The 16,193-nt window shown below is 34.1% G+C and overlaps 1 protein-coding gene across 1 annotated transcript in view; it reads right to left on the reverse strand.

The window, feature by feature from the left end:
• Positions 1 to 3,321: 3,321 nt before the first annotated feature.
• Positions 3,322 to 16,193, reverse strand: part of ATF2 (activating transcription factor 2) — a 93,337-nt gene continuing 80,465 nt past the window's right edge. The window contains exons 14-15 of the mRNA XM_054722958.1: positions 11,397 to 11,502; positions 3,322 to 5,899 (exon numbers count right to left, since the gene is read on the reverse strand). Coding sequence (XP_054578933.1) covers positions 5,673 to 5,899; positions 11,397 to 11,502 — 333 coding nt within the window. The 3' untranslated portion in view covers positions 3,322 to 5,672. The remainder of the gene's footprint in view (positions 5,900 to 11,396; positions 11,503 to 16,193) is intronic.

The raw sequence follows: 16,193 nt of genomic DNA on the forward strand, positions 1-16,193 counted from the left end.
AGCTCCAGGCACCGCCACCGCCGCGTTCCGGACGTCGCCGCCGCGGCGTCCCCCCAATTTATACTTCTTAATCCCTTTAATTCAGTCAACTCTACTGAAGTCTAGCGCCGCCGGGAGGTGCATGGAGAGGGCGCCCGGGCCTCCGTCCGGTGTGCGGGGCGCGCGGCCCGCGGGTACCAGGCGCGCGGGGGCTGCGCGGCGGGGACGGGTGCTGGGAGGCCGCCGGGCTCCGGGCGCCGCCGCTGCGGCGGCGTCCCCAGCGTCCCGGGCCGGGCGGCCTGCGGGGGCGGCGGAGTTGCGAAAGTGAGTGAGTTTCCCAGGGTTTCGCCCGGAATGGGGTTCAGTGCAATCGGAGCCGGTGCTCAGCGCACTCCGGAGCCTTTATCTCCTTCCTGCCAGTGAACTCCGGCCAGGTCATCAGCCGCCCCCTCCTCTCCGGTTCCATCCTCCCCGCAGGCGCGTGTGCTCGTGTCTCCGCCCGTTTCTCCATACCTCAGGCTTTTACGGCTTCCCCGACTGTCCCCGTGGCCTTCTCCTTCCCCCCAGCTGTGGGCATTTCAGTCCACCAACTTTCCTGTGGTTCTGGACGATGTCCGTTCTGACCTCTAGTTGTATTTTTGAAATTGTTGTGCCCGGCTGCAGGTTAGGTGTTTAACCTATGCCGCCATCTTGGTTTCTCCCAAAAGGGTTTATTTTTGAAGGATAATGGTATTGATAATGTCCTCAGTTCCTCACAGACCTCACATATGCATTTGTTCCCAGTTTTAAGGAACTCAGACAACTCTACCATCTTAAAACCTGCTAAATAAACCCCATTAAATAATTTTTGTGCCAGGCATGGAAAACAGTCCATCTTCTTAATTTACATGCTTTAAAAATATTAAAGCAAAAATTTTAAAAGGTGCTTTTTTGGGGGAACATTCTGTTTTTCCCAAAAAGCAAAACCTACTATAAAAATTAATAGAGCCTTGGCTGCTTTGGCTCAGTGGATAGAACGTCGGCCTGTGGACTGAAGGGTCCCAAGTTCTATTCTAGTCAAGGGCACATGCCCAGGTTGTGGGCTCAATCCCCAGTGGGGGGCGTGTAGGAAGGCAGCTGATCAATGATTCTCTCATTGTTGATGTTTCTCTCTCTCCCTTCCTCTCTGAAATCAATAAAAATATATTTTAATAAAAAAATAAATCAACCCTTGACATGACATAGTTAAAAATAAGATTTAGAATCAGAAATATTTTCCCAAATAACTGAGGTAATGCATGCTAAAACCATGGTAACTGTTCTGTTAAAAAATTCTAGCTCAAGAAATGTCTTACATATAAAATCTAATGCAAAATGAAGAGACAAGGGAAGGCATTGTGACCAAGATAAGGGTGAACTAATGGCATCCTTGGCTCAGAAAGCCACTGGAAAATTTGCATGTACCTTTGGGAAACTCATTGGTTCACTATTGAATAACAAAACCCTTCTAATTTGAGTGTTGTAACATATGTGATCATTTATTTTACAATTAACATTTGACTTGGTGCTTTGGGTTGCTGCAATAGAATAAAACTACACATATTTTCCCTTTTACGTAGGTTCCAATGCCATATTCTTTGTTATTTCAGAACTAATAAATCATTTTGGAAACACTTTCACTGATCACACTTTTTCTATGGCAATATGTAATTGGCAACTTACCCTTTATATCAGAAAGGTCGTTTACATCTTGTGAGTTGTTCTTCCCAGCCCCTCAATGGATGCTAGCTCTGTAGGATCTTAATATTTGCTTCAGTGACACCCAAGTCTCTATCTATAGTTACAGATAGTCTGGATAGACTTGCACTTGTTTTTAAAACTCTGTGAGAGAATTACAGAAAAGTTATTTGTATTTATTAAAAGTTTAAAAAATGATTTTTCACAACTATATCAAAAATAAAATGATGTAACTCCAATTGCTTTATAACTATTGTCCTGTGGTCAAGACAATTTCAAAAAATCAGGTTAAATTTTGTTCTAAATTTCTTTTGGAACTAATTGCTTTGACAATTCAGTGTTCTTAAGGGGTATGTGTGTGTGTGTGTGTGTCTATGTCTATTTATTTAAGATGAAGGCCTAGGAGTAAATATGTTTCTTGTATAATAATAGTCTGACAAATAAGTTCTTAAGTGTCACACATCAAATTCTATAGTCTCAGATGTAGAATTATCAAAACTGCATTTAACAGTAAGGACAAGTCAGAGCTAAGACATTATCTTTCCTGTCATCTAAAATAAACACGCCTTTGTGCTTTTAACATATCAGTTGTCAAACTGTTACAGAAATGCGCCAGCTTGTCTTTATGAAATCTTCTCTCGTATCACATAATCCAAGTGAAGCACGTGTCAGAATGTGTACCTTAAAATAAAAAATAGCCGTGATTCTTTGTATCTTCAGATTTATTCAGTCTAAGACTGAAACATCACTCTCTATGTTCTAGCAAAACTAGTCTTTTTCTTCACCCAGCATTAACCACTTCTAATAGAATACACAAGGTACTTACTGTGTTGTGTTTCCCAACATACACCTTCCCCTGCCATGTAGAATGCAAGCTTCTCAAAGGCAGGATATTTGGGTCCTGGTAATCGGTGTATTCCAAGAGCCTAGAACAATGACTGGCGCCTAGTAGCACTCATTCACTGAATAAAATGTGATAGGAGCCCTGGCCGGGTGGCTCAGTTGGTTGGAGCGCCATTCTGTTGTGTACACCAAAAGGTTTGATCCTCAGTTGGGGTGTATACATTGGGTGAGAAACGATGGCACAGATCAGGGTGATAGCAGGGTAAATGGTGATGTGGCTGAATTCTGGTTTATTCTGAAGGTAAAACAAACTGTTTCCCAATGAGTTAGATGTGGACTGTGAAAAGAGGGGAAATGAGAATGACAAGGTTCTTCTGGCTTAAGCAACTGGAAGAATGGAGTTGCCACCAGTTAGCTTATGGAAGATTGTGGAAGGATTCTATTGGAGGGTAAGGTGGGGGAAGATCAAGAGTTCAGTGTTGGACATGTTATATTTAAGATGTTTTGTCAGGGACGCACCAAGAGACACCAAAGGCTGGTGCATCTGTGTGTGGATGAAGTTGAAGGGACCTAAATTAAAGGTTCATTGTACATGAACGTGGCTTAAACTGAATGCAGAGAAACAGGAATAAGGCCTGAGCACCCTGCAGTGTAAAGGTCTTTGAGAATGAATAAATTTTATCACAGAAATAGAGTATCAGGTTCTTCTCAGGTGATAAATGCCCTGAAGAAAAACAATATCAGATGATGCTACTTTATGAAAGATAGGTAAGAACAAGCCAATTATGAACATAATTTAAAGATAGAATTTATTCTCTGATGGTTTACTCATGCAAACTGCACATAAAAGAAAATAGTACAGTTTGTGTAACATTGCAAATATAAGGACTCAAAATGCTAGGTACAGAAGTAGTGTGACATCCTGAAAGTCCAAATGAAATTTGTGTTTATACAACTAATAATGATTTTTATTTGCTGAGTACAGACTGATTTACAATGAAAGTTTTGCTAACGTTGGTAAGCTCATTAACCGTTTACATGACTTCTTACATCTATGTAGCTTTATTTTACAGTTGCAAGAATTCCTGTTATCAAAGAACTTTAACTTGCATAAATAATAAAATGAAAGGAAAATGCACTGAAGGACTTAGGAGAGAGAAAAATTGAGGCTTTTCCTAACCCATCCAAATACAATAAAAAATAGCCTTCTTGCAAAATTCGTATTTTGTGCCTTTGAGATCAACTCCTTAGCATAATTATGGAAAAATCATGATTAGAAATTGATTACTTTAAAATTATAAAATCAGTTAAAAATTTTAAAAAATGTAGAAGTAGAATTATCAACTAAAATGTTCTCAGTTTTAACAAACCAAACAATAAAATTCCTATTATCTTCATAACTTAAAAGTCCTAAAATGTCATCTGTATAATTTGAATGCTTCCCAGTCTGGAACTTAGGCAGGTGGGATATTTCCTTGAGTTGTCAAGGGTATTCCATGTAGGTTTTAAATGTCAGTCTCATTAGGAGATGGCACTGAGACTTTAGCAAAGAGTGTAGTATGGATGCAGAACAAACTACACAACTTATTATAAATGCATTACAGATATTTACATAATGGAATCCTGCTTGAATGCCAGAAGTTGCTACTGGGTAGGACTCATAACTATTTTACAAAGTTCTCTTACACACATCTACCACTTTTAAATTTTTAACAATTTAGTCTATTTTAAAATATTGTACTATATTTTGAACGTAATGCAGAATAAAAATAGATAATGGCACATTAGAAAACTCAGTATCCCACAGATGACTGGATAGTGAGAAAAGTGTACCTACAATCATCTCATCAGAAACAAACTACATCATGGAATGTTAGTTATCCAAGCCTGCACAGTAATGACCTTTTAAATTGCAATCACCTATTGGCCAGCATCACACTGAAGGCATCGTTAAACATTCAAGCAAAGATTGCTGGCATAAACTATTGAAAGACACATACATACATACATACATACACACACACACACACACACACACACACACTCTCACTCACTCTTGCTTCCCACTTTATAATTACATTGTTCTAAAGATAGATACTGATTTTTTCCCCACAAGAAACGTTATCAAAATTTGCTACTAAAAGATGACAGTGCTTTCACAAGAATAAGTACAAGTTAGCTTGCAAGTACAAGACAATGGGGGTAAACAGTCTTAAGTTTTCTAAGTAGTAATTTTAGGCTTTTCTGGCAACCATACCTTACTTGATTATGCATAAACTTCTCAGTTTGTAACCTGAAATCCGCAAAAAAACCCAAAAACCTAATTTCAAAAAATTATTAGATATCTGATAACCCTGTATTGTACATTATATAATTTCATATTTTATTCGCCTCAAAACATAAGGTTTAAAATACTGAAGTTAAACCTTGAAAAATAGTCATTTTTGAAATGATAAAGGATTTCAAAATTCAAGTCTACTTAAAATCTTTAAAAAGAAAAATGTACTATTCATGATCTTGATTTAGTTTAAGATTATAAGTGTGCATAAAAGCACTGTATGTCTTCTACCATGTTTTCACTCAAAAAATGTTCTCTAATGTTCTTCCTTTTGCATAATGTGCAAAATAAAAGGCAAAAAGGTTAAAAGCAACTTTCTTTCTCTCGCTAGTGCTTTATGACTTTGTTAATGTACAAAGTCAATAAGGATTTAAGCAGAACTTTGGTATAAATGATATAACAATATTACCATCACAGTTGAGGGATACAAGGTGGTCAAAAGAAATGGAAGTGGGAAGAGAGATTCAGGAACACCCCCATTTATTAAACACCACCAAATTAAAAATGAAATAAAACCACAATGAATTATAATACAATTTATACATTGAGCACAGAAAAATTAATAAATCTAACAATATTTATAAAAAAGCAAAATCAGCCTTTTTCCAGAGAATAAAAACTGTTGTTCAGTCTGATCATCAACTGCTGCTACCCCAACTTTAGAGCCAAATTTAATTTCAAGTAAAAAAAAAAAATTTACAACCACAGATTTCGCATAAGTGGAAACTGGTCTTTCCTTGATTTCCCTTTGAAGTCACTAATGAGTATCTAAAACTGCTGCACTGCAGGTTTCTAATCAACTTCCTGAGGGCTGGGCCTGGGAGGAAGGAGCCATTACGATCTGTGAAAGCGCAGGCTCTGTACTCTGGTCTGCCATCTGGGTGAGGACTGAAGTGGCTACAGCTTCTGCCTTGGAGGTTGAACTGACTCCATTGGATGTGCTGACAGAACTATGCTGTATCGCTTCCGTATGTGGACTACTTGGCACTGACAGGTCTTCTGAACTATCATCTTTATCAGCAGCTGAGTGGAAAAAAGAAAAATTGCTCAGTTTCTTAAAATACTGTAAGAATGTATCAGTAGGCTGAGTCCATATACAGAGTAAAAAGCGACAAGATATTTTATATAATCAATTATTTAGAAAAGTCAGTATGATGGGAATTGAGTAACTGAAAGGTGGCTGTCAGACATGAAGTGGGCATTTTATCCCCAACAGGTCAAACAAAGGCACAACCACACACATGGAAACATCTGGGTACCCAGTGCCTCAGAGAATAGAGCTGAAGAAATATCTGCTGAATAGAGTTAAACTGGGGTAGGATTTTGGGAGAAAGACCCCTATCGTCATAATCAAACCCATATCAAATAACACATTTAACAAAACCAATGTTTGTCTACATCCCATTCTTATTAAAAGATAAAAAAATGTATTGCCATATGCATAAACAAAATGAATTCTTATATACAAATTACATCTTCAAATTATTCCCTCTGCAGTCTCCAGAACTATATTTATTCTAGCTGACTTTCCATCTACTGCAGCACTGGGTGATTACAATACCTGATTCTAATGATGCAGACACATGAGAATAAGCAATATTTAGAATTTAAATGCCACCAGCTGTTATAGTTGCATGAATTGAGATTCAAATAAAAATCTACATAAAAGTCTACAATTGAAAAGATATTCAGGAAAGGGCATTCTAAATATTTATAAAAATAAATCTAGCAATTTGTAGGCTTTTGAATAACAAATCTCCCATATATTTTTTTATTACAGAAAAGAATCCAGTAATTTCATTTAGTGAAAAATTTGATAGGCACAACACACCAACAGTTATAGTGTATGTAAGTTATGAGACACAATGACAACACAAACACCTATGAACCCAGCCCCCAGCTCTAAAAGAGAAGATTGCCTTAGGAACCCTGATGCTTCCTAGGAGCTCCTCTCCTTACCAAGATAATTACCATCTGCTATTTCTTTAACCATTCCCGTATTTTTTCTTTTAAGTTTTTCCAAGTAGGTATGTATCCCTAACAATATTGTTTAGCTTGTTTACTAATGAACATTCTAAAGACAGTATCATACTGGATATATTCTTTTGCACCTTGTTTTATTCACTTAGCATTAAAATAATTTTTAGTTAGTGTTTAGAAGGGACAATAAGCAGGTTTTCTATCAAATCTGAGAATGCATACCAGCCTTCTTCTTAATGGCTAAGTCCCCATTCAGAAAGTCAATTATTAAAAGGTCTGCACCCTATGAAGCAGAACTTATCCTATAATTTATAATATAGAAGTTGGAAGGGGAGGAACCTCGCAAAGCACAACTTTTATTCAAATAAAATTCCTTATTCTGAGGGTTTTCTGAAATACAGTAATTTTTAGGAATTTTGACATACTTGCCCCCAATTCATTGATTTTTGAAAAGCAGGTTTTAATAAATATAAGTGAGAAAGAATCCCATCTTCTCCATAATCTGCTATGAATGCAAAACCACATCCTTGGATAAAAATTTAACCTCAAGTTATAATAAAAAAGTCACAGTAATTCTTTTAAAATTATAATAAATGTTATAAAACACAATTACAATAGCCAACACAAATAGTTATGTGTTCAAAGAAAACACTAGAAACTACTAAAAAGCCCTCTTTGTTTATGTGACCACTAATCTCCAACAGGACAGCAAACTGACCTTTCTCTCAAGGTTAAGTTCTAGGGATGCACCAGCTTTCAGAAATAGAGGCTGATCTGTGATGAGTGTAATAAGGAAATGTAAATATATAGTGAAGGCAATGACTCAAAATTAAACAGTAAATTCTAAGGGATAAGTGACTGCCTCCAGTCTTTCAGAATTTGGTAAAGCAAATCTTTAGGCTATACAAAGAACAGGTACTCACTTATAAATTCTGTAATTATAAATTTTATAAATACCTTTATAATGTGATATATCTGCACCCATATCCACTTCCAGAAGGTGAGGGGAGAAAAACTGCTAGTATAATCACAAGAACTAGACAGATACAAGAGATCTTACGGCACTCAAGAGCCATTTCAGGCCTATATAAGTTTAAAGAAACCAGATGTTTAACAATTCACTCTCTAAAGTTCTCTACCTCTGTTCATATATATTTTCAGTACTGAAAAATATAGGGTATGGCAAAAGTAAGTTCACAATTGTTTGTATGGAAGATAATAATAATAATATTAAATAAATAAATAATAATAATAATACAAGAATAAACTGTTTTGTGTACTCAAAACTGTAAACCTACTTTTGCCCCACCTGTATAAGTTCTCAAGGACATTTGGGACTCAAGAAGCTTTCCTTCCCACTTATGATTATAGAAGCAACTATTATATAATTTTAATTATGCTCAATGATCTAGAGAATATGACTTAATGGCAATAAGATCACTCTCGTGCTTTATTCTTGATGGAATCAAACATTTAGAAAATATTATATTTTCATTCACATTTTATACTATTTGACTGTTAAGGTGCCAATTGTCACAGTTTTCCCATGACTGAGGGTTAAAACTACGACCCTGTGACAGTGTGACTTTAACTGTCACCTTTACCCACAAGATTTTGTGATATTCCTTAATTTCTACTAAACCTTAGTTTTCTTTCTCAAATGTTTTGAAAGAATTAGCACTACAGCTCACCACCATTAGTAATTGCTGTGTGCAACATGATCAACAGTGTTAGGTATTTGTGAATTTCCCCATATTTTCTATAAAATTTAAATATTCACTTAGTCAATCTCTTTATTTACCTTAACTATTAAACAACAGAGAAGTTGTATTTTTGCAAAGACTTCAAATCTGAAAATAGACATTACTGTAAAATTTCTACAAAATCCAATTATCTCCATAGAGCTGAAGAGGACAAATTTTATGCTAGAACTATACTTGTTAATTGACTATCTAGATGACTAGACAGGAAAAAAGGTAGGTATGGTTCCCAAAACGAAAAATGTCTCTCATTCTCACAACGTAGTATAATAGATAGTCACTAAAAACTTACTCATCTAGATTTTCAGTCAGTTTATTTAAGGGTATAGGACATAAACGCATACACCTAAACATTTAAAAATATCTTTATAAATTATTGACTAAAATGAAAAATGGGCTTATAGTTGCTGAACATATTCTGCCTAGAGAATAGAGAGAAAGCTGTTGGGATTATCTAATAAATTACTAAGGATTTAAAAATTATAGATAATTTTGAATTGAATGCAATATGAGTTAATTTTCTTTCTAATTTTATAGAATCAATTATACATTTACTTTTGAACTATACTATCAAAATTCAAGGTAACTCTCTTAAGAAAACCAAGTATTTATAATGCTGAATTCAGCAGCTTCTATATGAAATTATGTTAAGTCAGATGGGAGCCATAATGGCCTCATCCCTGCAGCAATCATTGTTAATACAAACTCCAAACACATTACTACATGGGCCCAATTTACTCCACAATGTGTTCCACCATCCTGTCAAAATGACTAGATATCAAGCATAGACTAACTGAAATAAAGAATAATTTACAGGAATTCAAGTGTAGAGTAGAAGATTCTGAGAATCAAGTCAATGATTTGGAATATGAGGAAGCAAAAAACACCAAATCAGAAGAGCAAAAAGAAAAAAGAATCCAAAAATATGAAGATAGCATAAGGAGCCTCTGGAACAACTTCAAGCATACCAACATTCGCATTATGGGGGTGCCAAAGGAGAAGAGAGAGCAAGCTACTGAAAACCCATTTGAAGAAATAATGACAGCAAACTTCTCCTACCTGGTGAAAGAAATACACTTACAAGTCCAGGAAGCAGAGAGTCCCAACGAGAGGAAACCAAAGAGGCCCACACAAAGACACATCATAATTAAAATGACAAAGGTTAAAGACAAAGAATCTTAAAAGCAGCAAGAGAAAAGCAGTTAGCAAGAAGAAGAGGAGGAAGAAAAACAGGTAAAAAATATGAACAATAAAATGGCAATAAATACATATCAACAACTGAATCTAAAAGTCAAAATAAACAAACAAGGAATCTAATGAACAAAATAAACCGATGAATAAAATAGAATCAAAGACATGGAAACATGGAACAGACTTGACAAATCTCAGAAGGAAAGGGGTGGGGGAAGGGGAGAGATTAATCAAAGAACTTATATGCATTACTTATGGACACAGACAATAGGGTGGTGAAGGCTTGGGGCAGGGCGGAAACCAAGTGGAGGGGGGCAATGGGAGAAAAAAAGGGGACATGTAATAATCTCAACAATAAAGATTTTAAAAAATCATTAGCTATCAAAGAACTGAGATTTATTTGCTCAAAACTGACAAAAATCAATGTTCTAAATATATATGGCAATAGAGAGTTGCTAAATCTTTTAAATTAAAAAATATTGCCCATTCTGATGAAACTGCTTACAATGACTACAAGTAAAGATGGTGGCTATTAAGTTTTATCTTGAGCACCTGAGGAACAGTTTGCATCCAATATAAAATGTTTCTTTCTTTTGAATTACTGACACTGGCAAATTAAAATAAAGTGGATACATATGGTTGAAACAATCTTCACATTTACAAATATCCTGAAATACCTCTAAATCATAAAAACGAAAGCTGTGGGTTATATATTATGAATGTTGCCTAATGCATTCCCAGCTCTGTTATTTGTTACAAATTTGTGTACAATGGACAGGCCATTTATTCAAGAGTTACAGCTGGTTCCAACACTGTTTATATTACCAAAAAGAAGGACATTACAAGAAGGAAAAAACACAATTAACCTCTAAAATGCTGAAAACAGAAGAACCTCATTTTTAGGGAAAACATTTAAGAGGAAAGTGATAAGCAGATAATGTTCTATTTTAGCATTTTTATGACTAACTAGAAGATTCAATACAAAGGTTCACAATAATTAAAACCCCCCACACAATGCTGACATCTAAGAAAGAACAACAGGAACTGATACTGTAAATGGATACTACATATAGGGTGTCCCCCCCAAAAATGTATACACATTTTAACAGCTGATAGCTCAATTTTGAAAATGAAGTGTATTTTAATAAACACTGACTTTACAATTATTCAAAGTGTGTGCATACATTTTTTGGGACACCCTATTTTTAGTAAAGACAGTTGATTAAAAAAAATACACATCATTACTGAACAAAGGCTGGACAAGAAATGCTTCACCATGTCAATCTAAGACAAAGTGTTATACTGGGATGATAAACAAAATAATCATCAGTACTTATAGTATATTTTAAGTTATTAACTAACCCATTTTGCTAATCCATAGCATTCCCTAAAATAAAAGCTAGAAATAGGAAATTTTAAAAAATCTAGATTCTAAGAAGTATACCCCATTCCATAATAACCTTGGAGAAGTCTGATATTTAATATTAAGTATAGGAATTCAGTCTCGGTTTTTTTGATGGAAGCTTGGTTCACTGTGGCAGTATTTCACTGATGGAGCCTAAGGCTGTAGGTAATGGAACATTACTCACTGTGATAGCCGGATTTCTTCTGCATGGCGGTTACAGGGCAATCTTTATGAGCCAGAAGAAGCTGTTTCAGCTGTGCCACTTCATTTCTCAGCAGGGTGACTTCACTCTGGAGAAGAAACAAGTTATGTACCTTACCAGCATCAGATTAAACATTTCTTACTGTTTAAAACAAGTGAAGGTTAAGATAACAAAAATTGAACATCTTTATCAGAATATCAAGGAATAAACAAAATATGCTGCTTAAATATGTTTAATCAGTACATATCAGTTTTATATTTTAGCACTTATATTAAAACTGCAACTTTTATAAAAATTTAAGATAACACAACTAGATAACATATTTCAAAGTTTTTATATTACCATTTGCCTTGAAGCTACTTATTACATATCAGAGATTAGCTGTTGAAGATATTTTTTATTATATGTATGTTACATGTTCTTTTGTTTGAAAAATTAGAGATATCAAGGGAGTCAGGATAAATTTTTACTCCTCTATTCAATTGAAAATAAAATATTTATCCTGAAAACTCAATCAAGTTTCTAAGAAACTTGGAAAAGCTACTAATGGGAAACCACAATAACCAAGGAATCACAGATATCTAGAATGCAATGCAAGACACTGTGTTGGACATGAAACCAATGAAAGTAGACGTAATATCTAAAAGGCAGAGTTGCCTTTGACCTAGACAATTCGTACACATCTAAATTTAAATCTGATAAATCAATGGTGATTTGTACTATTCCTTATTACAGAACAAGCAAGTCAGCTTTTGTTTTGGATACATTAATCTGGAAAATTCTCTGTACAAGTTCCAAATTGAGAGTCCAGTTAATTTGTTTGGGTTATCCACAAATATTAAAGACATATAGATTAGTGATAATTATCAATACTAAAGAGTTAGAAATAATATACATTTAATAAATTGATAACATAAAAATCTTAATTTACAAATACCTCTACTTATTTGAACTTACATTAACCTTAACTATGCAGATTTCATTCATGAACTCAAAATTAAATGAAGAAATATAGCAAAAGGGTATACACAAAGCTCAGGCACTTCATTTTCTACCCGAGTCTCTTATGCAGAAAGCTTAATGTAAAATAATTTAGCAGATTAGACTCATTAGGTCTCCTGATGTGATTAATGACAAACAAAAATTCAAAACAATAAAAATTAGGCAACCTAAAGGCAAGTCTGTTGGGTCAAATAGTTCCTCACACCCCAATAATAATGAACTGCAATACTGTATTAAAACACGAAACAAAAATTGATGCTCATAATAAAACTGAACCATTAATAAAAGGGTTAAGTTGTTTAGAATATTCTACTATTTGAGACAAGAATGGGTTTAGAGTGATCAAAGTACAAAAGGGAAAGCAAAAGTTTTGCCTTAAAAATAAGTGTTATTTAGAAAACTCATTTCTATGAAATATTGCATCAGTGTCAATATTGCTAATTATAGCTCTTTATTAATGACACTGTTGATGAGAAACCATTTTATGAATAACCTTCCAAGAAAGTTTCTCTGTCTGCTGTGTCAGCTTGAATTTGAGACTCGTGTATACAAGTGTCTGTTATTAATTTCTGTAATATAACATAGGGCTGGATAGGTATGTCAAGCATACACAATCTTTTATAATCTGGTACCTGTAGCTACCCTTCACATTAGTGTGAACCTATGATATAATCAGTATTTAATCATTTTTACTATAAAAATGAAAATTTGTATAGCTAACTAAATACATACTTTATCTCTAGAAAATCTTTCCTCTCCTTTTTGCCTTGCTAATTATTTTACTCATCTTTAAGTCAACTCAGCACAGCATAAGTTTGCATAGAAAAAGTGAGATGCCCATTTCCCACAACCCTATATACTTATATGTGTGTGTGTATTAACACAGTACTTACGACATTGGATTCTAATTTTTGGCTTATTTGTTTGCCACCTCTGCCAGACTGGGATTTTCTCAATGGCAGATTATCTTGCTCTTTGTATCCCCAGAGCACAGCACAGGCTGGCATAGACTGAGAGTACATAGCTATATTTAGAGAGGACCATGGAAATTCTTTGTCCAGGATGTAAAAAATACCAAAAAGAGGCGAAGTGAAATAAAGGACATGAAAACATTTTGAAAATGTCAAAGTCTCATTCAAATGTGAGCAATTATTGATTTTTTTTCCTAATCAAAGTAAAACCTGTTTGTTGTAAAGCAGATGCTGTAAAAATTATTCTGGTTTAAAATAAAATGTAAATTATTTCGGCGTTTTCTTACCATCGCTCCATTCTATTTTTAGCTACTCGAAAATTATATACTAATTAACAAGGTTTTTTTTTTTACAGTTTATCTGCAGCAGATCACACTGATAAAATCAGATCAGACTAATCAATCAAAATTTCTCACTGATATCTGGCCACATCTTGATGACCACAGGTATTCCATACATTTATGATCTTTACCTTTCTAGTTCGGCCACTACTCTCAAAATTAAAGAAATAATGTTAGATAATTTCTTCTTTGGGGAATTTCTCATTGCTGAAGATCAAGTTTTTCTCATGTTTAGTCTTCAGAAAAATCAATGATCAAATATCAAGATTCTCACTACACAGTTCCAAAGGTTGTCATGGATGCAAAACCTACACTTGAAAATAAAAATAGTTTTTTGTTTACAACAGAAATATAGATGATGGGGTTCTATTCTGAAAATATTTTGCAAAATGAACGGGAATGACCCATCTCTTCTTCTCATACTTTGATTACTTGCTTCATGTTTGTCTCCTCTGCTAGACCACAAATTTTATAAGTTCAAGGACAATGTCTTTTTCACTATTATATTCCCTGTGTCTATTAAAATGCCCTGCACACATTAAGCACTTATGTTTAATGACAGAACAAATAATAAATAACTAGTATTTGCATAGCTAATAAATAACTAGTATTTTGCATACAGAATACTTTTCTATATCCTCTCTCACAAAGTATTTTATGACTTCGACTGATGGGAAAGTAAAGGCTTAGAAAGATTTTTTGATAAAGGCTAGTAAAAATAAATACTAGGTCTCAAACTCTTAATAAAATGCATGAGGTACAGGTGTCATCACTATTACCCTTACCCCCTTTTCTAGATAAAAAACTAGGGGGGGGGGTGCGGAGGAAGAAAGTAATATATTTTTTTCAGGAATTAAAACAGACATTGTACAGCATCTTGAATTGTTGCTATTCCTTTCTATTTCAAATGATAAATACTAAAGATTTGATCCTATTCCTTTAGAGTCAACAGACCAATAAGCAAAACCTTTTCCATATCACTATAAAGGTTTCCATAAAACCTTTTCCATAAGTGAAAACTCCTCATGCAACCAGCTATCAAAGAATACTTCTATTAATTTATTGAACCTCTTATTCCACATACATTTTGCAATACCTAAGTTTTAAGAGCAAAATCCACAACAAAATTTCCAAGTTTTATTCACAGAGTAATTGTTAAGGAGTCTGACTTTAATTCATAAAGGAAATATGCTGAAGTTGTAAATTGAAAACTAACCCCCAAAATGAGTATAACTGAAAGACAAAGGCATAAGAGATTAAAAACATTTTAAATAAAAGACAACAAAATCGTGTATTACCTTAAAAATATGTTATAATTTGGTTTAGATTGTTGGTCTAGATTATCACAAATGTCTCTAATACAATTTGATAAAATTGCCTTTTTAGCAATGATTTTAGAAAGCTAAAATATAATTAAATTTCATGACTGAGGCAATAAGGTTGAATAATATTTTTAAAAACCTAATATACGTTTGGTAAAAATATGAACAGTCCATACCTCAATATTTATTAAATCTTTTATTTTATGTAATATATAAGTAACCATGAATCGTTACTGCCCACTACACCAATCAGCTAAGCCTGTATGTCACATGAAGGATTATTTTAAAAAATGTAGAATTGATGAATGTGTTCACATAAAGCACAGTTTAATTATTTCTTTTACATTTAATTTTCTTTACAAGGCATTCTATTTTTCACAGCTAGTGGTTTTGCTGTTGGGAGACTTAAAAAATTTTTTTCTCCCTGAATCTCCTATAAGCATGTTAACTCTTCACACTCTGAAAACTATGGTCTGTCACTATTTTAAAACTTTTTATTTTGTTTGACAAATAACTATAAAACAAAAATCAAAATCACATATCCACTTGAAATAATAGAGGAAGTCATAATTGAAGTGTTTTTTCTTCCCAAACCATCCATGCTTCCCCATACCCTCTCTTCTCTTTACTACTGTTACATCCTGGTACATGTCATTCCTAAAATTTTACCTATATGTAGAGATTCATTACTATATGATTTCCATACCTACACATTTATCCATTTAACTTCACTAATGAAAAAGATTTATGGTATACATTTTAGTAAGCAACTAACTTTTTATTGAGTAATTTATCGAAGTGAAATTCCCATAATATAGAATTAACCATTTTAAAGTGAATTAATTCAACGGCATTTAGTACATTTACCATGTTGTGCAACCACCTCCCTCTGTCTACTTATAAAACATCTTTGTCACTCTAAAATAAAACCCATTACCCATTAACCAGTTTCTCCCTTTCCTTTTTTCCCCAGTCTCTGGCAATGACCAATTTGCATTTTGTCTCTATGAATTTCTCTCTCTAGATATTTCATACAAATAGTCATATAATATGTGACTTTGTGTCTAGCTTCTTTTACATGTTTTGAGGTTCATCCACATTTTAGGATGTACTATAAATCCTTTTTATGCCGAAATAATATTC

Source organism: Eptesicus fuscus, chromosome 11 (assembly GCF_027574615.1).
Source record: "Eptesicus fuscus isolate TK198812 chromosome 11, DD_ASM_mEF_20220401, whole genome shotgun sequence".
NCBI lineage: Eukaryota > Metazoa > Chordata > Mammalia > Chiroptera > Vespertilionidae > Eptesicus > Eptesicus fuscus.